A 26,933-nucleotide genomic window follows, 5' to 3' on the forward strand; every position below is an offset into this window, starting at 1 on the left:
GGGGTAGGTGACATTTTACTTATGTATATAGTGTTTTAACTACCTTAAAACCTTGATTTCAGGTTCTATACATAAGTCCTCAGAAGTAGGAGGTCTCACATGACAATGGTTTAAATGTTTTATGTTCATTTTCTCTTATTTTTATGACTTCATTATTTAGAGTTCTCTAATACTATGATTAATGAAATATTTCTTTTTTATTTCTAGTTATTTAAAATAGCATTAATGCCAGTTTCAGAGGGAGACTAATTTTATTCTTGCATATTTTCTTTCATAGTTGTGTGTGTAATGAACATACATGTTTATTGAGCTTTGTTACAGTTAAAATTATATCATAAACAGTTTTTAAAATGTGGTCACACAACCATCAGAATTGTAGTTTTTGATGACTATCATATTTTGCACTTACTGCTCCTCTGTTAAACATTTAGGTAATTTCTGTTTTTTAAAAATTTGTTTTTAAAAAATTATAGACAATACTATGGTTAATATATTTGTGCAAATAGGATATAATTTCTTTTTTATTTTGTCTCTTGGATAAATTCCCAGGATTTATGTTCATTATATTGTATTTTAATTTGTGTGGTATTTTACTTTACATATCATTTTATTTTACAAATACTTACATAATGCTAGTTCTGTGTGCCAGAAAGTTTAAGTAACTTGCTCAGAGTCACACAGCTAGTAAGTGGCTGAGGACTCTGGCTCCAGTCTGTGTGCTCCTTATAACTTTGCTATGAAACCTCTTTTGATCCTTTTTTTTTTTTTTTTTTTTTGGCGGTACGCGGGCCTCTCACTGTTGTGGCCTCTCCCGTTGCAGAGCACAGGCTCCGGACGCTGGGCCATGGCTCACAGGCCCAGCCGCTCCGCAGCATGTGGGATCTTCCCGGACCGGGGCACAAACGCGTGTCCCCTGTATCAGCAGGTGGACTCTCAACCACTGCGCCACCAGGGAAGCCCTCTTTTGATGCATTTTGCCAATTAGCTCTCTCATAAAAGGGTTACACTTATTTTCAATCATTTTAACCACAACTTAGCAGTATTGGATGATAATGTTTTCTTTTTTAAAGTAACCAATTCAATAGGTATAAAATGATAACACATTTATTCTGTAAAACACTTTATAAAGAAGATTAATTTAAAAATCTAAAGCTGTAAGTTAAATTTTTGTTCATTAAAAAAAGCTTTTCTATGATTGCTTTTTACCATTAAAAATTTTAAAGTAAGAGGGAAATTGACTAAGATATTGTTGAAGGAAGTGGTATCTTGGAGATTCCTAGACTGAATCATCTGTCTTTAGGGACCAGTCACATTGTTTTATTAACTTTGTTTAGCAAGTATTTTGTATTATGGATACTTAATTGTGCAAAAAATCACAATTTGAAAAGAGTTTTCTGCTTGTCAATGATAATTTTAAAACTTAACTTATTTAAGATAAATGTTTTAAATTCTAAGGACACGACTTGTTCATAGTTGGAAACTAAAAACCATGCAGGATGGTGTAAATTAAAAAGTAAAACCCTCCCTTTCCTCTGGTCCCCTAGTCTCAATCCACTAGACATGTAAAAATCATCCACTATCCCATTTGCTATTCTTATTTTCCAGTTGTAACTACTGTTAACTTTGTAAGAATTATTTTTTTAATCTGAAAATCTAACTTCTCTTCCCTTCCCTTCTTTTTCATTCCTTCCTCCCTCCCTCCCTCCCTCCCTCCCTTCCTTCCTTCCTTCCTTCCTTTCTTTCTTTTTTGTGGTGGAGCTGTGACTTCTTTGGAATTGTGAATATTCTTTTGAAATATGGAGCCCAGCTAAATGAACTTCATTTGGCATACTGCCTGAAGTATGAGAGGTTTTCAGTATTTCGCTACTTTTTGAAGAAATGTTGCCCATTGACATCATGGAGCCACATATCTGAATTTATAAGTCATGCAGTTAAAGCACAGACAAAATATAAAGAATGGTTGCCATCTCTGCTGCTTGCTGGATTTGACCCACTGAATCTCCTCTGCAGTACTTGGTAAGAAATCCTGCCATGTGGACTTTACTCTTTTTGAGTGAGTGTACTACCTTTAATTTCCCCCAATTTCTTGAGATCCCTGTGTTGGGAGGAGGTTGTTATTGTATGTGTTTTGACTGTGATGGTTGGGTTGGAGTGAAGGAATTGGGGGGGCTGCTAATGGTGAGATTGAGTGTAAGGATAGAGTCCTGGAAAAAGGTCAGAGGTGGCTGGAAGGGAGTAGAAAGGAATGGGTGCCAGTGAACCCTCCTGAGAGGGTTAATTCTTCTACTTAGGCCATCCCTCACGCTGCTCTTAAAATGTCTGTGACAGAATGGTTGTAGCTGCTTTGGAGATTTCTAGCATCCCTTAGTCAAGTAGATTGAATACTCCTATCCTATAGCAACTTGTCTACTTGAACTTAGTCTCCCTCAATAAGTACTGATTTCTGAAGTAGCTGAGTAAATAACTCTTTACCTCAAGTGCTTTCTCAGAAGGGCATCCCCTATGAGTGATTATATGAAAGTTGAGTCAGAAATTTTCTAGGGCAAAAGGATAAAAATTGTTTTACCAACCTTTTCAAGAGTTATGTGTCTAGATGGACCAAGAAGGTAATTGTAGCGGTGAGAGAACTCTTTTGGCCTGATAATTCGAGTCAAATGAGGAAATAGAATAAAAGTCTCCAGGAATATAAAGAACATAAAAATTAAATGTATTTTATGAAATTTCAATGAAACATCTAGAAGATTTCTTTTTTGTGCTTCAAAAATTACCATTTACCAAAATAATGTTTAGACAAATACTGAGATTTTGGATTTCAGCAGAAAAGTGCTCTGATATTTTGTTATTTAAATTTTGCTTTTCAAAAGAGGTCCTCTTTGGTATTCATGCAGGCAACACTAGTGGTTCCTGCTTGTAAATTTTGTTTGCATTTCTGGGACTCCATCTTCTGCCTGGTGGCTTCTCCACCTGTAAATGAAGAACATATCTTTGTTTGGCAGGATCCCAGTATCTCACCTTTTTATTATGTCTGCCATAATATAGAATTCAAGAATTTTCACTAAGCAGAGGTTTTATGCTTAGGACTCTCATCCCTTTCTGATACTAAATGTTTCAGATATGTGGCTTGTGAGGAAAAACTGCTTTCTGGTAGGTGGTTTGAGGAATATAGAAGTAAAGCAAAGTTTAGATACATGTTCTGATCTCCACTTTACTTTTTGTTTATAGTTTGCAGTGGTTTGAATACCCGATTGTATTTACTTCTGTCTCCAACAGCTGATTAATACATAGTTAGCTGTCAAATCACTCACTGTTGCAATTCCCTCTATACCATTTCAATAAAATTTTACAAAAATCCATTGTATTTTTTAGATAACTGAATGAGATTTAAAAATTATTGAGAAATCTAATTTTTAAAAGTTATTTGTGCATGTTTACTTGTCCTAACAAATCCCCTTTTACATGTGCACACACACACATACACTCAGTACTGAGATAGAAACGCTCACTAATGAATGCTATATCTAGTATTTAAGTAATACCCTTAACTTTTTACTTAGTGAATTTTATTGTTGTGTCTGGGCTCCTGACAGCTAACAGCAGTTACCCCTCACCGTTCTAGGATTCACTCCCCAAAATGCTACTGTAAATCCAACCAACACGTTAGATAGCTGTGGGCAGTTCTGACAGTGTGTTTCCTTTCCTCTGTCACTTCACTTAGTGCTTATTCCCAAGGCACCCACTTTCTTCTCAGCCATGCTTCTTGTGTTTTTCTACTGAAGATACTAACTCGACTCCATATTACTTGCCCATTACTTTCAGCCTTCATGCTCCATTCTGGTTTCTAGTTTATTTCTTTAACCAACACTTAAAATATTGCCTGATACACAGTAGGTACTATTTTAAGTTCTTTTTTTTTTTTTTTTTTTTGCGGTACGCGGGCCTCTCACTGTTGTGGCCTCTCCCGTTGCAGAGCACAGGCTCTGGACGTGCAGGCTCAGCGGCCATGGCTTACGGGCCCAGCCACTCCGCGTCATGTGGGATCTTTCCAGACCGGAGCACGAACCTGTGTCCCCTGCATCAGCAGGCGGACTCTCAACCACTGTGCCACCAGGGAAGCCCTATTTTAAGTTTTTTACTATTAGCTCATTTAATATAAAACATAGTAGATACCATTATCCATATTTTATAGAGGAGGGAATTGAGGCACAAAGTATTTAACATACTTGCCCAAGCTCACACAGCTAGTTAGTGCGAGAGCTTAGGTTTGGACTCAGGCTGTCTAGTAGTGTAACTCATGTCTGTCTTTGTAACCCCTGTGCTATGCTGCCTTAGCCCTGTGTATCCCCAGGGATATGGTAGTTTTTATCACTTAATTTTAGGGATTCACTTAATCCCTTGCCTAACCTAGGGGGATCTGGGCCAACTTTTCTTGCTCTTTCCTACTCCTAAATTAGGAAGAACCTATTCAGGGAAAAAATTAAATGTATCTTCTTTTCCTTTCCTCCTCAGACAACTACATAGACTGCTGGAAGGAAAGGGAATTTGCTTTATCCTCCCAAAAGGCTTTGTAAAATATACTCTCCCATCCCTAGTTCTTATACAGGGTTCCCTTCCCCCCATGTGACTAGCCCATTTGAGAATTTTTGTGGTAATAAGCCACTGGGTTTGTGTTATATTTATTGGATGTATTAGGATAGAAAAGAGTTAATAAACAGTAAACTACAAATTATTTTGTAGTAAATTGTAAAACTTCAGCTATTTGAATTGAGAATGCCAGTTGCATACATTTTACTCTGAAGGAGTAACTTTAGTCACTTTATATTCATTAGAAAAAATACGGTGGAAAATTTCACTTTAGCAATAAAAATGCTTAACATGGTCAAATTTTTGCTTACTGATCTTTTATTGAATGAATAACGCAAGTGTTTACGCTGAATGTGATGAATGTTTTGCTTTCTTTGATCAAATTTACATTCAAAGAGCTGTTATAAAATAATTATCCCATAAAAACATCAATATGTTGTTAAAGTGGATTTTGGTTATATCTTATTTATATAACATATAAGTCTGTTGCTTAATCTTTGTCATGTAAATTATAAATGTCTTTCCTAGGTATTGGTTGTCTTAAACAGTCTTTAAAGATGTATCTGGCTGAATAATTGCCTGTCACAATATAATCTGCAGAGTTGAAATATTTTTTCAGCTTTAAATGCAAGACTAGGTTTCCCTCACACCCCCAATGCAGTACATGAATGATAGAAAGTAAATGTCATCTGTGCATTTAGTTGATTAACTGTCACAGGTTTATGATTTTACAACTGCTTTGTACAACGTAACAGTCAATGTAGTACAGTAACAATACATTTTCAGTGCCATTATCAGCGTTGGTAAAATAAACTCAACATTATATTAACTAAAGCTGTGTAAATAGATTTATTTCTTATGTGTGTGTTTAGATAACTGCACAAAAATGACTTTGTTTTTGGTCACAGTGAGACAGCACATTAAGGTAGAAAAATGAAACCATTAAAAAAGAAACTAGCAACCAGAACCAAGTAACCTTTGGTGTGGGGTTCCTAGAAAGTGAAGGAGGTTGTTTGCATTTGAATATATTTTATCATTTCACTTATTCTCAGTATTTTCTGATAAATCGTGACTTCACTGAGAGCTTTTTGAGAAGTAAAATGTTTCCCAAAGCATTTGTGCTACAGTTTAAGCTCTTCCTTATATAAGTTTGCATATTAGAGAATTAAGATTTTAGGAAATAATTTTCATACTCTCTAATCAGTCATTTCAAGGATACTTTGACCCTGAATTACGAGAAATAAGTTGTCTTTGAGATGACAGGTTTAGAGTATTATTCAGTTTCTTTACTTCTATTTTTCCCTTATTTTGTCCTTGCTCAGTAATGTCTCCAAAAAAGTGACCTTGAAAAGAATTTCTGTTTTTGAAGCAATCACCAGAGACCCTAATGATTTTATTTTTCTTCAAACAATGTGATGGTAGGGGAGTATCTAGTTGAGTACAAAATAAGTATCTTATTAGAATTTAGAGTTCTCTTTAAGCTTTGACTAAATTTCATGTGTACAATGTTATAAGGCCCACTGAAAATGTAATACTGAAAATTTCAAACCAGTTCTAGTAATATCAAATATTTATATAACATTTTATAGTTTTAAAAGTCTGTTTACTATATTGTCTCCATTATTTTCATGAATAGTCCCCTAAAATAGGTAGGTTAAGTGTTATTCTCATTTTAGAGACCAGGATCTAGGGCTTAAAGAATTTAGGCAACATGTTTGTAAGTAGTAGAGGTGATGTTAGAAATCAGAGCTTTTCTTGGGTCAGTGCTCTTTCTATTAGGATTCAAGTGCTTATAAAATTTGGGAAGTCTCTTTTGGGTGGGTTGGTAGGAAATATGACATTATTTTTAAAAAATAGAAGGAGAACTGCTTGTCTTCAACAACTTCTTTCAGTTCTTAAAGACAACTTATTCTGATATGTCCTTTAGAGCCGTATCTACAATATAATGGGAAAGGTTCTTATAGGAGAACAGTTGTAGTACATCTCTGAGAGCTGGTCAGAAACAAGCCATCTCTCTCATGCACTCAGTTTAGGGACAGCTTTGGGTGTTTGGGCTTTATCCTTTCAGAACTGTTAAATTATGTGTCTGTGAGGATGACCAATCTAGATTTGGCAAGATGGTCCATTTGGGAGGAAATAATGGCAAATCCACTAATGACAGTGACACTGAATCTGTCTTTTCTTACCACTGCTGCTGGGGAATGGGAAGGAAAATTCCTACCCTCTGTAAGAGTAGAAACTCCTTTTGTCATCCATTGGACAACAACATGCACAGTCACTTGAGTTTCCTGTAGCAACTATAGCTGATTTTTCATGTGCACTGAACTTGCCTCTAGTTTCATGAATATTTTCTATGCTGCAGTTCTTTGTCTGCCTTCCATATCAAGATGTTGTAAGAATAGGTTATGTGGTGTTTGTTTTCAGGGTGAACCTTGGTGTATTTTGTGTCTAATTTTGTGTTAATATCTTGCCAATATAGGATTGACTCAATCAGCGATGACATCCTTATCTTCACTTTGGAGTTTACTAATTGGAGGAGGCTTCCTCCAGCTGTTGAAAAGATGCTCTCTGCTCGTGCCTCAAACTCCTCTTGGGCTCTACAGCAACATATTGGTAAGAAAGCACAATTTTTGGGCTTCCCTGGTGGCGCAGTGGTTGAGAGTCCACCTGCCGATGCAGGGGACACGGGTTCGTGCCCCGGTCTGGGAAGATCCCACATGCCGCGGAGCGGCTGTGCCCGTGAGCCATGGCCGCAGGGCCTGCGCGTCCAGAGCCTGTTGCTCCGCAATGGGAGAGGCCACAGCAGTGAGAGGCCCGCGTACCGCAAAAAAAAAAAAGAAAGCACAATTTTCAAATACACTTCACTACCTTTTCTTTTCTTCCTTCCTTAGCTATGTTGTAATTTTAAGTGATAAGAGTCATTGGAGAACATATATTAAATTGGGCATCATTTGCATTTTCTTTTTTTAAAAATCTATTTATTTTTGGCCGCGTTGGGTCTTCGTTGCTACACACAGGCTTTCTCTAGTTGCGGTGAGCAGGGGCTACTCTTCACTGTAGTGTGTGGGCTTCTCATCGTGGTGGCTTCTCTTGTTGCAGAGCATGGGCTCTAGGCGCTCAGGCTTCAGTAGTTGTGGCACGCGGGCTTAATAGCTGTGGCACACGGGCTTAGTTGCTCTGCGGCATGTGGGACCTTCCCAGACCAGGGCTCGAACGCGTGTCCCCTGCATTGGAAGGCGGATTCTTAACCACTGCGCCACCAGGGAAGTCCCCTGCATTTTCTTTATGTGGGGAAAGGATGGGACTGTAAGGGAGGTCATAGTAATTTCCTTCAACACAAATCATATCTTGATTTATAAGTTTAGCCTAAGGAGCGTATAAAGAATAGCAGGTGTTTACTGATAAATTAATGATATCCTTTTATTTTTTAGTAAGGGTTACGCAAACAAAATTGAGTCCTAAAAATCTTGTTAGTGAATATTTAATTTGTGGTTAGAAAAATGCTACATGAATTTTCCTCTTTGGAGTATGTGTTGATTTGTGTTCTCTATAGTATTTATCATCTCTAAAAGGAAGTATCACCATTCTTTATCATTATCTTTTCTTACTGAATGTATGCCAGTGTGTTGGTAAGATATAACTATGGAGGTGAGCTGGGTGGAAATTCTGTGAATTGATTGATATTTTAAATTACTATTTTAAATTATCAGTTTACCCTTGCTTTAAAGAAAAGTTTTTAAGCTAGTTAAAAAAAATAAAGAGGGTACAGTAGAAGATTTTACACAAGGAAACCAGATTAAACTAAACTTAATATATGCACAGTTTCTATTTACTTAATATATGCACAGTTTCTATTTACTTATTCAGATTTATTTTAATCTATTTTGTTAACCAGATTATGTCTTAAGTTAGGAAAATTATTTCTACACTGCTATTTTTACATGAAATGTGACTCTTCATATAACATATTGAATAGGTTTTTAACAAGTGAACTTACACATATGTAGAAATGTCTTCTAATTTCTTGGAAGATTACATTTAAGTAAATATTCTCAATCAAAAAAAGACATTCAGGAAAATATGCTCTTGAACTGAGGTGTATTCAAACTGTCAGTGAGGTTTCTTGTTGAAGAAGTATAATCTGGAAGTCTCTGAGCCTTCCAGAACAGAATTTCTTTAATGATAATGTTAGAAAACTCACATGCATGTGAGAATTGCATCTGCTTTTGCTAATTATGTATGTGCAGTGGCAGGAAGTATCTATTTCTTAATTGATAGAATATGGGGCAATGGATTTGGGAACAAAAAGTCAGAAAGAAGGAGCATATGCCAAATGGGAAGATTATTGCAACCTATCAATTAGTAAAGATATGTGAGAGTTTACCTTAAAGACTCTAACATATGGCAAGTTTGTCCAGATGAAGGTAAGAATTGTGCATGAGTACATTATCCTGCAGTAGACTAAATCCATCAAGGGCTTCTTGTTTAATTAGGCACTAGGTAGAGCTTGTGTAGGATAATAATCATCATCTCTTAAGAGGATTTTATTTTGGCTGACAAAAGCCTTTTTCAAAGGTGTTAATGTAGCTAATGCTTTTCTGGTCTATTTCTCTTGCCAAGGCCTCTTTTTTTGGTTCCAGTCCCATATATCCAACTGACTTTTGGACATCTCCACTTGGTGTTCCACATTCTGACATATCCAAATTTGAATTTATCATTTTTCCTACAAATCCTGGTGTTCCTTCTGTTTCCTGGTTCAGGATGTGAGGTGGTTTGGGAGTGCTGTTTACCAAGAAAGTGAGTTATCCCTGGCAGCTCTTTGTTATTTGTTTCATCCATAGTGGAGGTTTCAACAGGGGTGATTTTGCCCCCCCCCCACAGGGGATATTTTGGTTGTCACAGTTGGTAGGGGTGTTATTGCCATCTAGGGGATAGAGGCCAGGGAAGTTCTGCTAAATATGCTACAGTGCACATGACAGCCCCCCACAGCAAAGAGTCATCTGGCCCGAATGTCACTAGTGCCCAGGTTGAGAAACCCTGATCCACCTTGACTCTTGCGTTGTCCAGTGTTACAAAGGCCTTTTATTCCTATACCAGGAAGACTTTTTAACCCTGTTCTTATTGCAAACTACTTAGGAAACACTTGTGTTCTTCCTCTTAGTTATATAGGTCTCTCAGAATATTCTTCAGTGGTCCCTCTTCTGCAGGTAATGGGAGCCATTATAATGCTAGATTTTAGTAAGGCTGGAAAGAAAAGATATGCCCATCTACTCAGTTGCCCAAGTTTCAAATGGGATTGTGATTCTCTTCCTTTCTGTAGTTCAAGGCTGTCTTGATGGTACCCAGCTCCCCTTTTTTCTTCAGTTTTTAGGACATTCAGTTTCCGTGTGTTGGTCATCTGTACTCTCCCCTCCTTTATTTGGATTTTGAGTTGAGGATTTCTAGTAAGCAGAAGCATGACCAGGGTTTTAATACCAATGGAAGTGAGCACAGCAAAACAATTCTTTGATTACCTCTCTACATGTATGGCAGTCTTGCTTTCACCTCACTTTCTCCAGTAACTTATCATGGTATTAAAAACTGCCTTATCAATATATTTCTTTTTTTTTTTTGCGGTACGCGGGCCTCTCACTGCTGTGGCCCCTCCCGCTGCGGAGCACAGGCTCCGGACGCGCAGGCCCAGTGGCCATGGCTCACGGGCCCAGCCGCTCCACGGCACGTGGGATCCTCCCGGACCAGGGCACGAACCCGCACCCCCTGCATCGGCAGGCGGACTCTCAACCACTGCGCCACCAGGGAAGCCCTCAATATATTTCTTTAAATATTTTGGAAAAGATGCTTCTTGTGGCTCTGCCACTATTTGTAAGCCCCTAGATAATTTCAGCTCCCTAGCTTCTTTAGGTATACCATTATCTATCCCAAGGGAAAGATTTTCTCCATTCTTTTCCTAAGCCCTTTTCAAGTCTTGGAGATGCCTTATACTCGCTCAAAATTCTGCTTTCCTCTCCCTTTTCCTCCTTAAGGGAATAGCAGCTTGCCCTTATAAATAAAAAAGGCAACCAGTCTTGCTGCTCATCTTTTAATCATTAAGTCAGATTTGTCTTCAAAAGTTCTTTTGCTTTAGGAAGGAAATGTATACCAGGTAAAATTTACTGACTGGTTGCAGTTAACAATTTTTTGATCACGTGCCTATATATACTTCTTAGAAACATCAGTTTAACCGCACATAGCAATAGACTTCTTAATCAAAAAATTTGCCAGCCCCTGCCCAACTGACCAAGATCAAGTGTAGGTAATTAATTATGTTCTTATGGATAAAAGCACTTGGCTTCAGTTCATCCTGAACCTTTAATGATCAAATATGAACAATTCTATCCAGAGAATTAGGTGTATCTGGATCGTACAAAGGATCCTATAATGGCTCCTTGAAACTCTCTTGATCTATCCATTTCAGTGTTCCTCTGCTTTGTTCTAAACAGGATTTAAAACAGTTTATACATATAGATTATCACAAAACAGTAAAACAGAAGTTAAAAGTGAAAGCAGGGACTTCCCTGGTGGTCCAGTGGTAAAGAATCCTCCTTCCAATGCAGGGGACGCTGGTTTGAACCCTGGTTGGGGAGCTAAGATCCCACATGCCGCGGGGCAACTAAGCCCACGTGCCACAACTGCTGAGCCCGTACGCCTCAACTAGAGAGCCCTTGTGTCACAAACAACAGAGCCCACACGCTCTGGAGCCCGTGTGCAACAACTAGAGAGAGAAAAAACCTGCATGCCACAACTAGAGAGAAGCCTGCACGCTGCATTGAAGAGCCTGAGCGCTGCAACAAAAGATCCTATGTGCCACAACAAAGACCTGATGCAGCCAAAAATAAAAAATAAATTAATTAATTAAATATTTTTTTTAAAAAGTGGAAGCAGAAGAAAAATATGGAGTCAGGGAAAGCTTATCATGGTAATCTGAAACTTGTCTATGGATACTCTGCAAATTTGGCTCTGACTGAGCTCTCTAGTTCTTGACACTAGGTTACAGAGTTCATAAGATAAAAAACTCATTGCTCAGAAGTACAGCTATTCTTGGATGTTGTGATGGACAGTTTCCTAGGCAACATCTTGGTAGCCATGGCTTCTTGGAATTTTATGTTACCAGTCTTCAGTGTGGACTGTTGCTGTCATACCAAGGTATAATTCAATAAAAGTAGTTCTTAAGTGGGCCCTGGTTCTCAGGTCTCTGTTGCTCTGACTTGACCAGGGCTAGATTTATAATATCTGGAGGGATGGATGACCTGTGTGCACTTTTGAGCAGTTCTCTCTAAATATTGTAACACTCCACTCAATTTTTAATAAGCAGTAGTGAGCAGTGAGTTCAAAATTAGACTACCTAAGAAGTATCAGAGTGTAGCTATTTTGTCTTGCAGATTGAGTTGAGAACACATTTTTAAGAGAGGCTCTCTCGCTCTCTTTTTTTTTTTTTTTGTGGTACGCGGGCCTCTCACTGTTGTGGCCTCTCCCGTTGCCGAGCACAGGCTCCGGACACACAGGCCCAGTGGCCATGGCTCACGGGCCCAGCCACTCTGCGGCATGTGGGATCCTCCCGGACCGGGGCACGAACCCGTGTCCCCTGCATCAGCAGGCGGACTCTCAACCACTGCGCCACCAGGGAAGCCCGAGACAGTTGATCTTAAAAGCAGAGGTAAAGGGCTCCCTGGTGGTGCAGTGGTTAAGAATCCGCCTGCCAATGCGGGGGACACGGGTTTGAGCCCTGGTCCGGGAAGATCCCTCATGCCACGGAGCAACTAAGCCCGTGTGCCACAACTACTGAGCCTGTGCTCTAGAGCCTGTGAGCCACAACTACTGAGTCCGTGTGCCACAACTAGTGAAGCCCACATGCCTAAATCTTGTGCTCTGCAACAAGAGAAGCCACCGCAATGAGAAGCCTGTGCACCGCAACAAAGAGTAGCCCCCTGCTCGCCACAACTAGAGAATGCCTACGTACAGCAACAAAGACCCAGCGCAGCCAAAAAAAAAAAAAGAACCTCATTAGTAATTACCTTTCATCTTTAAAAATTGAGCATGTGACCTTCTATTTGTAGAGTAGGAAACCTTGACCTCCCAGATACTAGCCATGTTATGGCTTAAGCGAATCATGCCTTGATTAACAGTGTTCTGCAGGCTGCCCTTATTACTGGATTTAAGAGCCAAGCTTTTTTTTTTTTTTAAGAGAAATTTATAGTTAACTTAAAATTTTAGTAAGGTTCCATCTTCCCATTTATAATTTTAGCTTCACGCAGCCTCTTATAAATCCAAGTGGTGGATTTTATTTTTTGTTTGTGTCTGTGTGTATGTGGTGGGGAAATCCTTACTAAACTAGGTACCAATGAGTTGTATCCACATTTGCTGGGACATTTTGCTGGTAAAACTACTTTTATTTTGTCAGCAATCTATTGATAAGCTAAGAGAGGAGAAAGTGTTGCTCTAAAGCAATTAAAACAATTTTTTTAAGTGTCTTAGGTATCGGGTCACCAATATTATTTGAAAGCCCATTTTACTCTTCCCATGTATGTACATTAGATATGTGTGCTGGCAGACCCCTGGGACAGCTATATCCTAATTAAAAGAAAATTATTTTCCATATCCCAAATATTTATTTTAGGGATATGGAAAGTTAGGACAGAAGCTTTGGAATATTTATTTTAGGGATATATATTTTAGGGATATGGAAAGTTAGGACAGATATGGCAGTTAGGACAGAAGCTTTAATTTTTGATAGCTTGTTCATTTGAGAACTTTTAAACACTCATCTGTAATTTTAGTTAGTTCTAAATGTGGACCATAAGCAGAAGTCGTTAGTGAAGAGAATCTATCATGTAAATATTTCTGTAGGTGGGCATTTACAAATCTAGCTGTTTATATTCATTAATTCCCTAGTAAGTGGGTTCTTTAATTATGTGTCAACTATGTATCAGATACTGATTTAGAATCTGTGAGTGAAAAATAAACAGTTCTCTAGTGCAATGGCTAAAAAGGAATGATGCAGGGTTATGGCAGAATTTTCTTTTTCTTTTTAAGGTGAGAGAGGCCTGAACATGTTTTATAGATTAAAGGGTCTCAGTTTGTTTAAGGAAAACATTAAAGATATGGAGATAAAAGCAATAGTTTATGTAATAAGATTTCAGGTAAGCCGGAGGGAGGATTAGCCTCAAATAGGCCCCTTCCTTTGAGAATAAGAGAGATGAGGGTGGGGTGGATGTAGATAAGTTTATAGTTTGAGTATTAGGAACTCAGAGAAAGAGAGCCTAGAAGATCTCCTATTTTTACTTAGGAGTAGGAGGTAAAATCTTGCTAAAAAGGAAACAAGTGAGAGTTTGGTAGCAGAGACTTGATTTAGAATGCTTGTTGTGGCAAACTGGGAACCAGTGAAAGAGATTTGCTGAGCAACACTGAGGGCCCAAGTGGAGGTTGGAAGTGGTATAGTTCATTCATATGGTTATATGGTAATTTTTTCCCAGCATTGCTTTACTTTCTCTGTATTGGAAAGAAGGAAAGTGGTTAGATTGATCTGGGGGTTGTCAGAGCAGGTACAGAAGAATTGAGGATGATAAAATAAAATAGCATCAGTGATGGGCCCATGAACGCCAAATAAGAAAAGAAATGAGAAAGGAAAGGGACCTGATAAACCAGACGGCAGGAGGAGTTGGGACCCGAGGTCTCAATGATATTAACGATCAGGCGTGGTGGTAGTAAGAGAGAGCACACTCTGGAAGGATAGTAAGTGGTGTATGTTGGAATTTAAAGACAGAAAAATGTGGGTCTGAAGGTGGTGCAGAAGAACTGTGAGAATGCTAAAATTGCCACTTAGACTTTATGATAAGTGTGACAAGGTGTGGAAGAATGAGAAAATTATATCTTAGAAATTGGTCAAGGAAGTAATTTTGGGAGGATCAGGCTTCTGTGAGGACAAGAGGTGAAGAGAGTGTTCTGGACAGTGTTCTAGATGAAGGCAGATTTGTTTATGATAGAATATAGGGGTTCCTGAGAACTTTATGGAAAGGTATTGGAGGGACTTAAAATTTACTTTATAATATTGAACTTAATTTTTTCTTATTGTCTCAGACTGCTGTGTTATATTATAGTTCCCTAAACAAGTTAGGGAAATGAAGAATGGATTTGTATTTTCTGAGAGATCCTGAGACCATGATTCATTCTTTCATTTGATTACCACAGGAAAATGCTTAGGCTAGATGATTTTACTTAATTTTCAAGTATTCCAGGCTCCAGAAAGAGGCATCCTAAAGGTGGGAGAGAGGAAGATGAAATTGCTTATCATTGATTAAGTTCCCTTTCACTTTATCTTTTCTCTAATAGTGAGGTAGTTGTACAAATTGAGCTTTCATCTTTTTTTTTTCCACTTAGCACACATGGCCAAGTGCCTTGTACCTACATAGCTATATGGATTAGGTTCGCACTTCCCAAAGTGGGTGACCTGGCACCCATACTTCTGGTGTACCTTAATGAATTGTAGTTCATGTTTGACTGTTCAGTGGACCTGTGATTACATCATCTAGTTTTAACCTAACCAATTCTCAAAAACTGGTCAAGCGGCTTAAAAAGATTCCTGCAAAAATAACGTGTTATGTGGATGATACTAAAGGTACCAATACAAGTGAACCAACAAAATAATCATAGAGCTACACTCCTATTCTTTTTTTTTTTTTTTGCGGTACACGGGCCTCTCACTGTTGTGGCCTCTCCCGTTGTGGAGCACAGGCTCCGGACGCGCAGGCTCAGCATCCATGGCTCACGGGCCTAGCCACTCTGCGGCATGTGGGATCTTCCAGAACCAGGGCACGAACCCGTGTCCCTTGCTTCAGCAGGCAGACTCTCAACCACAGCGCCACCAGGGAAGCCCTTTTTTTTTTTTTTTTTTAATTTAATTAATTTATTTATTTTTGGTTGCGTTGGGTCTTCATTGCTGCGTGCAGGCTTTCTCTAGCTGTGGTGAGTGGGGGCTACTCTTCGTTACAGTGTGCTGGCTTCTCATTGCAGTGGCTTCTCTTGTTGCAGAGCACGGGCTCTAGGGTGCACGGGCTTCAGTAGTTGTGGCACATGGGCTCAATAGTTGTGGCTCATGTGCTCTAGAGCGCAGGCTCAGTAGTTGTGGCGCATGGGCTTAGTTACTCCGCGGCAAGTGGGATCTTCCCAGACTAGGGCTCAAATCCGTGTCCCCTGCATTGGCAGGCGGATTCTTAACTACTGCACCACCAGGGAAGCCCTACACTCCTATTTTTATCAGATAGTCATGTCATATGATAAAAAAGCTGACCACCCAATCTGAGCTGACGAGAAGTTCAAAAGTATCAAGAAAAATATTTAAAATATGGTTCACCTTAAAAAAATAAAATAAAATATGGTTTACCTCCACTAATGTTAACAGTGAGCCTTGATGTTAGTATGTAGTGTGCATTGAGATATTAGGTAATGAAAATATCATAATCAGCAAGACACTCTAAGCATCCAGAACATAAAGACAAACCCTGTGATTTTTTCATCAATATTTAAGTCATATGTTGCTCAGTCCATTATTTTTATAAAGTATACTAAACATAATGACAGATGCTTAGAGCTCCTTTTAAATTTGCTTATTCAATAGTGAAAAGACAAAAAGTTACATACCGTTGGGGAAATGCATGTTCTTGCTGCCACAGTAAAACAGACTGAAATAATATGGGGACAAAGTAAAATGCATTTCTTATTAGCAAATATTGTTGAAAGGAGCATAGAAAACATTGCTAAAGAGTTAAAAGAATAAAAATATAACCTTGCAAGTAGGAAGGATGGTATACTAAGTTGGAAGAAGATATATAATATTTATAACATGTCTCAGCTTAGGGTTGTTTTAAGATTATGTTTCAGTAAGAAAATATAAATAATGTTACTTTTCTGAGAGCCACTAAAGGACATATGCACCAGAAAGAATATATTTGCAACAGTAATGACTTATTTAATAGAAAAATGTTTTTTGGAAAAGCTGTGTAAGACTGACTGCTGATGGAGTGGCTTACTTCTCTGTAAATGTGAGGAAATGGAGATAACATCACACATGAAAGGAGTTTATTGCATCATTAATAGTCAGGCTAATACAGGAAAGGAGTTGAAACCAGAATTGCGAAGTAATACTGTTGTGAATAATTTTATAAAAACATGACCTTTAAAAAATATATATGCTCAGTGAAATAAACCATTACAGAAGGACAAAAAAAAAGAAAAAAGAAAATAAAATATATATAGTCTTTGTAGTACTTTATGATGAGATGGGAGTGACCATGATTATTGTTTAGACATCCGGAGGTTTGGTCTTTATCTTGTGACAATATAAAAAAGAATCCTTGAACTTAACAATGAATTATGTACTTTTCTTTTGCAAAAATAAAACTGTTCCAATTTTCTTAACCTTTTTTTTTCTTGGTAATAAATAGCTATGAATAGTATGAAACCTAGTACATATTTCCTAAAATTCTGTTGATTTAAGGTAAAAATGATATTTTAACTGAGTGAGAAAGCAAACTACTTTCTGAAAGAAACTTTGCTACGGGGAGATGATTTCAAAAACAGATGCTGGGAAATATTTCTATTGTTATGTGATTTTCTTGCCAAAAACAATGTGCATCACCTAGAAAGACTCTTGTATTGACACACTTAAAATACTTGGAAACAGTTTCCTTAGATCTTGAATGCATTTAATAAAAATGTGAAAAAACGAAACTTTGTAATTAGCTTGTAAACTGATTGATACCAGGAAAAATAGAAATTTACCAGTTGAATTTTGATAAAAGTTTTGCATAATTGCTAGATGAGATAAGTTAGTATCCTGATTAGTTCAGCTAAGCCACAATGTACTCCTCCCGTTTGAATCTACGTGGTTTTTGTAAGATATTTTTTTAACTACATCAGTAGATTGGACCTAGAACCAAATCTTGGACTTGCCACGTCACTACAAATTAAATTAATGAACCTTAGTCACCTTGCTTTTGTTAAAATATTATTATTAACATATTTAGCAAAAGTAAAAAGGGTTTTATACCGTTATAGATAAATGAAATTATTTTAAATATGTACTTTATTTCATTTTAGCTTATTCTTCTAATTTTATGTATTTTATTTGTACTTAGTGTAGATAATGTTAATTTAGTAGTATACATATATAATTTATATGTACGTAAATATCCATACATTGGGGTTATGTACTCAAAGACTTTTCACTAATTGGGTGTGCAGTCAAACAACATTTGGAGATCACTAGATTAGATGGTGCCTAGGATATGTATGGTATTTTACAGTTTATAAAATGCTTTTGCAAGTGTATTCTAACTTGAACCTTATCAACAACCTTTTGATGCACAGGGGTGTCAGTTATGTTCATTTTATAGATGAGGTATTATTCCCATTTCATAGAAAAGGAACTGAAAGTCAGAGCATTTAAATGACTTGCTGCAGGTCACACAACTAGTTAATAATGGCTCATCAACTCCCAACTCCAGGCTTATTACTGGGTGGTGCTTTTCCCATTCATTCCATTCATTGCTGTTCTACTGGTCATTCTTTAAGTTTTGATTTCCTGCCCTAATCTGTCTCTTATTTGTTCTTCAGAGTCCTCAGGTTGTTGCTTTTTTAATTTTGTCCAAGTTTTTAGTTGTAGTCAGTGGGAAAGAGAGAGACTGTACAAGTAAATTAAGAAGGACTGGGAAGAAAAGGATGGAACCATAAAGACATTATATTAATGATGATAATACACATTGTAGTAGATGGCCCAAAAGTCAGATAAATACCTTTGATGTAGAAAACCATGCAGAGGAACCATAGAAATAAAGTCTAGGCAGATACATCATTTGAATATTGGCATGAGGGCAGGCTAGAGCTGAATGGTTGTAGGAAATATAGATAGTGGGTGTGTATGATGTACATGTAGTTCTGTGCTATAGTAAACTTGGCATTAACAAGAATAATGAATTAAGAATTGTGGGGTTTAGTCTGATCATTGTTTTGATTTTAGTACAATTCCATAGAACATGTGGCCTTCTATTTTGATTGTTCTGTGTATGTACAACAAAATTAACAAAATTGAAGACTTTATATATATAGAAATGAATAGTTAAAAGTTGCTTATCTAACAGATCTAGAGATAACTGGGTTTAACATACTAATTTGAAACTGATTGGGTCAGAAAAGTGACTTAAAAGTATAGCATGGTTTCAGACATCATTTTCTAGACTATGATCAGTGCCATAATGTAGGAAAAGAGAGATTTATTTAAGAAATTAAAATCTGATTTTAACAAGTTTTCATGAAAGTTATGTTTTACATACAGCTTCTGGGCTATTCCATATTTTATATATATATATATATATATATAAAATGTATGATTCTTTAAATCTATTCTTTTAAATTTATTTATTTTTGGCTGCATTGGGTCTTCGTTGCCACATGCGGGCTTTCTCTAGTTGTGGCGAGCGGGGGCTACTCTTTTGCAGTGCGTGAGCTTCTCATTATGGTGGCTTCTCTTGTTGCAGAGCACAGGCTCTAGGCACGCGGGCTTCAGTAGTTGTGGCACGTGGGCTTCAGTAGTTGTGACACGTGGGCTCAGTAGTTGTGGCTCATGGGCTCTAGAGCTCAGGCTAAGTAGTTGTGGCACATGGGCTTAGTTGCTCCACAACATGTGGGATCTTCCTGGACTAGGGCTCGAGCCTGTGTCCCCTGCATTGGCAGGCGTATTCTTAACCACTGTGCCACCAGGGAAGGTCCCATGGGCTTTTCCATATTATAAATTCAAGGCATGACTTGATCTTCTCTCAACCTGGTGACAACACATCTGGAAATACTATGCATCACTAAAACTTTCATAGGAATTTTGCATGCTTTGAAATATTGCATATATGATTATACAGTTCCCTTAGTATTTACTGGCATATTAAACTAAGATGGCACTGATGGGTATATTACTGTCTGTGTTAATAATCCATAGGTAAAGGACTCCCTCAAGTTCAAATGAATACAGTTCTTACCTCTAATTGTTCATCAGGCCAGCGATTTATTTTGCTCACAGGACGAAAACCAAAATGGTGCAGTTGAAATTGGAACCAGTAACTGAAGTAGCTATACCCTTTCCTTTTTTATTATTAAATGGAAAGATCTTCCAAAACTTACGATAGTTTCAGTGGTTTAGAAGTTGTTAGAGAAATATTTTAGGCTTATCACAGTTTAGAGAACCCTAGACTTGGGGTCAAATCATTTGGATCTAGTGTCAGCTCTGTTGCTGTATGATGTCAACACAGGCAAGTCACTTAAGCTTTCCATAACAAATGTGTATTGGTCCAGTTTGGCTTGATCACAGATGATTAAGCTTCCACACCCATGTCAGCATAAACAAACAAATGGTTTATTTAGTTGTAAAAGATAGGGCTGCAGTGATGTAGTCAGACTGCCTCTTGGAAAGGCTTGTCTGCACTGCAGGAGGCTGTGGGACAGCCAGAGGAACACTCCGCAGTCAGCCTGAGGAGTTGTAAGTCAGTGTAGTCTGTCAAGTTGGTGAAGCTGGAGAAGTGTTAAGGATTCCTTACCTCCGAGTGAGCAGCTTTCCTCCAGGTTACACAGCCATCCTTTGTCTTCCTTCTGGGTGTGTGGTAAGTATCTACATTAACAAAAATGTGCAGAATGAAGAGATTTCAATTTAACAGGATGCATATTAAACTCTAACCAAATAGGAGTAAAAATTCTCTTTACCAATCTCACTGTGATCCACACAATCTAGTCTTGTCATTTTCTCTGTCAGTCCCATTTGACTATGCTTATGGCATGCTCAGGGTTTGCAGCTGATAGGCCACTTTCCAGTATGCCAGCATACTTTGGCCCTACCAGCTGAGTTGTGTGCTTACCAAGAATCAGTTATGCTCATTTCCAAAACTTTTATTACATTTGTGCATACCCAGTGACATTAGGGCCAATTATTGTTCCTGATCTCAGTGGGTGAGAAGGTTTCCTTATGTGTAATAGTTGAACATGGGCAACCTACTTGTTGAAATTGAACCTGCTTACTACTCCTTTGGAAAACTGTGGAGGTTTGCAGTTTGAGCATGCTTTCCATGTGGCTTCCTGCTAATCTCTCTAGTGCTCCCTTTATCTGTGTTTTCTCATTTTAGAAGGGAGAATGATGATTCTTCCTTTAAGTTTACAGAAAAGGTTAAAATTTAAACAATATATAAATATGGAAACAGTGAAAGTAAATGTGCTATATATTGTAGATGCTGTAATCTTATTTATAATGGGGAGTCTATGTGACTCATGGTTTAAGGAAATACTCTTCTTCAACTCAGGTTTTATGTACAAAATCAGGTAACTCTGTTGCTTTTCTTTTTTGGCATTTTGAAACACTATGGATTGAGGAGTTTCCCAAACCCTGAGTGAACTAAACTAAACTTAAACCAATAAGCTGAAACTAAAATGTAAGATGATGGACTAACTTCAGTGGTCTGGAAAATGTTAGAGAATTAGCATGTCTCAGGCCCTGTGGGTTATTACAGTTTAAAGAACCCTAGACTTGGAGTCAGACCAGCTGGTCTTATATCAGCTGGGCTCTTGATAGTGCTTGTCTCTGCTGCTCTGATCCTGGCCTGTTAATCATTGGTACATTTCACAGGAGTTTACAAAAGATTTCTTGGACTAATAAAAGGCATTAGATTTGATTCACATAAAACCACTAGCTGTTTTTAGTGCTCTTGGTTTTCATGGACATTAACTTCTTTAGTTAACACTTTTCATCTTGGAAAACAAAACCAGTATCTTAGGATTCTTAATCAAGCATATGTGGGTTAGCCTTTAATTGGTTATTAGCTTTTGGCAGCAGTGGTTTTAGCATGTGTATGTACACATGCACATTTTGGGGTCATATGCACTTGAGTTTGAATCCTGGTCTACCATGTACTAGATGTATGACCTTTGGAAAGTTACTTAAACCTCTTTTTTTGTGTGTGTTTTTTTTGTTTGTTTGTTTTGCGGTACGCGGGCCTCTCACTGCTGTGGCCTCTCCCGTTGTGGAGCACAGGCTCCGGACGCGCAGGCCCAGCGGCCATGGCTCACGGGCCCAGCCGCTCTGCGGCATGTGGAATCCTCCGGACCGGGGCACGAACCCGTGTCCCCTGCATCAGCAGGCAGACTCTCAACCACTGCGCCACCAGGGAAGCCCTAAACCTCTTTTTAAACCTCTGTTTTCTTATCTCTGTGAGAGCGTGATAATATCTACCTCACGGGGGTGAATGAAGATTAAAAGAGGATGTGTATCGGCATACAGCATAGTAGGCATTTGATAGATGGTCCTTTTCTCTCTGTGTCAATTTTTAAATTTCATTCTGTATCATGGATAAAAAGAGCAAAACTTACGTAAGCTACATTTTTATTCACTTGAATGTGGTAGGTCTGGAGACTATTTGCAATGAGAGTAAGAGGGAAGTAACGTTTGCTACTGTGTGCTTCTATCATTTCTAAAGTTAGATCACCCATTTCTTAAGTCCAAACTGGTATTGGCAGAAATTTAGAATTTGAACATTTAGTTTTATATGGCCCTGGGTTACTGACTTTGGAATGTGTGGCCAGAAATCGGAGGAAGAAGAACCCAGTGAAGGCTGTAAAAAAGAATAAATAAAGTTTATTTTGGTCATCCTGGCCCAAGTAATCTATTTTCAAAAGTAAGTCTAAGTAACATATTACTTCTCTTCTACTATGCAAACGTGGGGGAAAAAAGGGCATTTACCTTAATGTACTGTTATATCTTTCTGGTTCAAACATTTTAATCTTCCTTTTTTTGTTTGTTTCTCCAGCCTCTGTTCCATCCCTTACCCACCTTTGTCGTTTGGAAATTCGGTCCAGTCTAAAACCAGAGCACCTACGATCTAACAGTTTTATCTGTCAGTTGCCACTTCCCAGAAGCCTACATGATTATTTGCTCTATGCAGAGGTTTTGAGGATGAATGAAGTTCCAGAACTGGCAGTTATTCAAGATGGAGAAATCAGTGAAGCTACTTAACACAGGTCATGTCTTGCTCTGAAAACCACCAAGATAAGGAGCCATGGAGTACAAATTCTTCACGATTTTATCGTCACAAAAGATGATTTTTGTTTGTGTGGTTGGTTAGATTTTAGAGGGCAGTAGTTTAATGCAAATGGTTACAACTAAGCTCCCTGGTAAAAAAGTATAAACCTCACTAATGTTACTTTATTGCAGTTTTATCATCAGTACACTTTATGTTGTAAATTACCTAACGATTTTCTGTTAATGAACTGTGGCTAAACATGGTGTATTTCCACCTATGATTCTGTGTTTACCTAGGGCTAGTGTTTAGAAGGGAATGCATAAAACTTCACTGGATGTGTATACACAGTGGAGTTAAATCTCTCTTATATTTATAAAAGAACTATCTTATATTCTATTCTCATCTCTTAATTCAGTTGAAATTCATTGGCTTTTCACAGGTAAACTCAGGGGAGAATTCTTTCTTTAAAGACTATAGAAAATGAATCATTTTGCTGTTGTTGTTTTTTTCCAGTTCCTTGATACTCTCTTTGGCTAAAAAAGATTCCTGTTTCTGCAAAGGCAAGAACAGACCTAAACTCAAAGATATGCTCAGTTGAAAAAAAAGAATTAGGTTGGTATTGAGATAAATGTGCATTTTACACAGTATTAATTAGGAGACTGGGAGAGACATTTCTGTGGTACCATCTTTAAAGAAAGGTATGTATTCCTGAGTTGCTCAGTATCAAATAAAACTGAAGCTCCATTCAGCCTCCAAATCAGAGGGCACCTTTGATCCTGTGAAGCAATGATTGCTAGTTCTATTAATGTTATAGTGGGTTTCTTTTTTACTATCTGGATACATTATCAAATAGTCGATGAAATTTAAACCTTAACATCCTAGGTTAATGAGACACTGCCTCATTGGTTTTGCAATTGCTCGATATGAATCTAGAGTCAGAGAGGACTGAACACCGTAACAGGTGAGCTATGTTAAGAGGCTGTGGGCAATAGTCTTGAGAAAAAGGTTATGAATGCACTAATGTTGTGATAGACAACTAGAGATGGGGTCCAAAGGAGGGCAAATATTCTGTCCTATTGGGATGCTGTGACTTAAAATAGATGGCAGTGGGTTAGCCAGATTCATCTCTGATAGGCTTTTGCTATTTGGTAAAAGCAGTGATGATGGCGTACCAAATGATGGAGACATTAGGGTCCAGGGGGATGACTAAATTCAGCACAGATTAGGGCTGTAGTTGCTGCCTGTGGGGTGGGGAGTTTGACTGTAGTTATACAGGCAGAGATAAGGGTGGATATGGAAAAACAGGTGGAAATTCTGATAGTTACTAAATTCTAAAAAAGTATGTACTATGTAATATTTTTTAAATGTCTGTATTTTTCCAAACCCTAAGTCTCTGATTTTTACATAACCAGTTTTTTGTTAGGGTCCATTGTACATAGAATGTTTACATTTGAGGGTGAATCTTTTCATGTGTTTTTGTTCATGTTCAAATATGTAATAAATTCAACTACTCATAACTTACTGAGCTTTTATTCTTAAAAATCTCAAAATATTTCAGATACATTAAAAACCCTTAGTATTTAAAACATAAATGATTTTACTTACTGTATAAATGCATCTTTTAGACTATTTTATAATACAATATTTATGATTTTTATGACTAATAACAAGGACTCAGTGAGAAGTCTAATCTAAAAGTACCTGAAGGTAGGTGAATTATAGTCACAGCCTCTGATCAAAATGATACATCCAGTTAGTGTGAACTTTAAGCTCTGACCTACATGCACCATGGTGCTTTAATACTCTTAAGGTCACAGTGAACCTGAGGAAGAACTCCATACAGTAGTTTTCTAATGGTGGTACATATCCAGAGCAGGACGCGAATTGGTTTTAATAACAGTTGTCAAGAGTTTACCCTTCCTTGACCTGATGTTGTCCTTTAAGTATATTTCCTGCTGATCCTTCCTGTCATAGGACATCTTTCTGTGATCATTTGATGTAATAGTGGTAATCTGAACATCATTTCTTTTTTTTTTTAAAGTAAACTTTTTATTGACATTTAACACATATATAAAAAAGTACACAAATCATAAGTATACAGACAGATTACAGTTGACCCTTGAACAACATGGGAGTTATAGGCGCCTACCCTCTGCACAGTTGAAAATCTCCATATGACTTATAGTCAACTGTCTGTATCCATGGATTCATCCAACGATGGAGCCAATCAACTGCAGATTGTGTAGTATTGTAGTATTACTGTTGAAAAAACTCTGTGTATAAGTAAACCTGCAGCAGTTCAAACATGTTGAAGGGTCAACTGTAGTTTTACAAAGTGAAAACGTTGCATAATCAGCATGCAGTTCAAGAAACAGAATTATTAACATCCCAGGAGTTCCCTTTGTGGCCCTTCTAGTCACTGTGCTCTTGCCAGAAGGGTAACTACTCTTCTGGGTTCTAGCACCAAAAATCAGTTTTTCCTGGAATCATCCACTATGCTGTCTTTTGTTTCCTGTTACTTTTGTGCACATTTTCAGATTCCTTTGTGTTATTGTATATAGTTATAGTCATTGAACTTCATTTTTTCGTTTCCCTCCCCCTTTTGCCCAAGTAGAAAGTGTCTTGATATGCAGCTTTCTGGTGGCCCTACTTCCCAGATCAGTTATACACTTCTGTTGTCCCATGACCACCTATGACATTCATAATCTTTGACAGGCAGCCCAAGTGTCACATTTATGTCACATGATCAGTTGATACCTCTAACTTTAGATCTGTTCTCCCCATCTGTCTATCTGTAAACCTGTATGAAGATCATGTTTTATAGATCTTCAAGTATCGTGCCAGGTACAGTTTCAAGACCTCTGAGTATTTTTGTTTGGTTACTCTCTAAAATTCTACTGTATTTTGTTGGTCCTCAAAAACTTATCATAAAAACTGTGATAAGAATGTAAATAATTATGTATCTTCTCTGGAACAGTGGACTTGGTTCCATCAGCAAGCGGTATAGAAAGAAGTTGAGAAAATCTGTCTAAAAGTTTGCCCTTCATTTTTATACTCCTCTGTATTCTTGGAGGTATATTCCCCTAATTATATTTCTTGTTTGGTCGTAGAAATATTTGTTTGAAGAAGCACTCTCAGTACGATTATTGCTGGCAGGTCCCTAGTACTATTGTGGAAAGGTTTTAAATAGTGGGAATGGTTGGTTGAAGGGCTAGTGAAGTTGCTAGTAATGTAGCCATTTCCAGTTTTATGATCAAGTGTTTTAGACCTAACAATTTGTGAGAATAACCAGTAAAACTACACACTGCCTTCCAATTTCATGGGTTCATCCTCTGTATAAAGTAAATGGAAGCTCAGCCTGCTAGCCTATCCAAATACTCAATTTAAAGAGGATCTGGGGCTTCCCTGGTGGCGCAGTGGTTGAGAGTCCGCCTGCCGATGCAGGGGACACGGGTTCGTGCCCTGGTCTGGGAAGATCCCACATGCCGCGGAGCGGCTGGGCCTGTGAGCTATGGCCGCTGAGCCTGCGTGTCCGGGGCCTGTGCTCCGCAACGGGAGAGGCCACAACAGTGAGAGGCCCACCTACCGCAAAAAATAAAATAAATAAGAATAAAGAGGATCTGTAAGCCAAAGGGATCTCTAAAACTTTACCTTTGAGCTGGGAACATAATAGAAACACCTTTGGTACTATTAATTCCCCTGAATTTCCTGTGCTAGAGCACTTGCCTCCTCCCTTCTCTCTTTTCCCAAGCAGCCAGTCTCACATAACTGAGGTGTCATGACTATGTGTAGGTAAGAGCCCAAACCAAGAGATTTCATTACTCATGACTCTACATGACCTGGGTAGTTTATCTGAAAGATGGGTGTCCCCTCATCAGGAAAGGAGTGCTATATTCTATCAATATGTAGAGCTAATGCTGGATCTCTGAGTTTATACTTACACAGTCTCTCTAGGAGAAGGTGGTGTTTATGACTTCAGGTAAAATAAATATGGCCATGTTTGAAGGCTTAGAGACTATCATAGTAGTTTTATAAACACACCTGGTGATTTTTATCCTTTTTCATTTTTTAACAAAACATTTAAGGAAAATTTAATATTCCTGTGTGCAACTGTTGAGATTTTTTTTTTGCTTTCTCTTCCATTGTTTGTTTTTCTCTTAGTTTATCTTCATCTGTATTTATTATTATTGTTGTTGTTGTTATTGTTATTATTATTAAATGACAAGTGGTCATTGAAACATAATACCTGGCAGTAAGTAAACTTCTCTTTTT

At 37.9% G+C, this 26,933-nt stretch overlaps 1 protein-coding gene across 3 annotated transcripts in view; it reads left to right on the forward strand.

Annotated features, from left to right (window-relative positions):
* Positions 1-24,178, forward strand: part of ASB3 (ankyrin repeat and SOCS box containing 3) — a 94,145-nt gene extending 69,967 nt beyond the window's left edge. For all 3 annotated transcript variants that reach the window (XM_022597301.2, XM_089923187.1, XM_089923186.1), the window contains 3 exons: positions 1,759-2,016; positions 7,061-7,194; positions 22,449-24,178. In XM_022597301.2, the coding sequence (XP_022453009.1) occupies positions 1,759-2,016; positions 7,061-7,194; positions 22,449-22,654 (598 nt within the window). In that variant the 3' untranslated portion in view covers positions 22,655-24,178. The remainder of the gene's footprint in view (positions 1-1,758; positions 2,017-7,060; positions 7,195-22,448) is intronic.
* The last annotated feature ends 2,755 nt before the right edge of the window (positions 24,179-26,933 follow it).

Source organism: Delphinapterus leucas, chromosome 13 (assembly GCF_059928025.1).
Source record: "Delphinapterus leucas isolate spDelLeu-1000000601 "Yukka" chromosome 13, BTC_Dleu_Yukka2, whole genome shotgun sequence".
Lineage (NCBI taxonomy): Eukaryota > Metazoa > Chordata > Mammalia > Artiodactyla > Monodontidae > Delphinapterus > Delphinapterus leucas.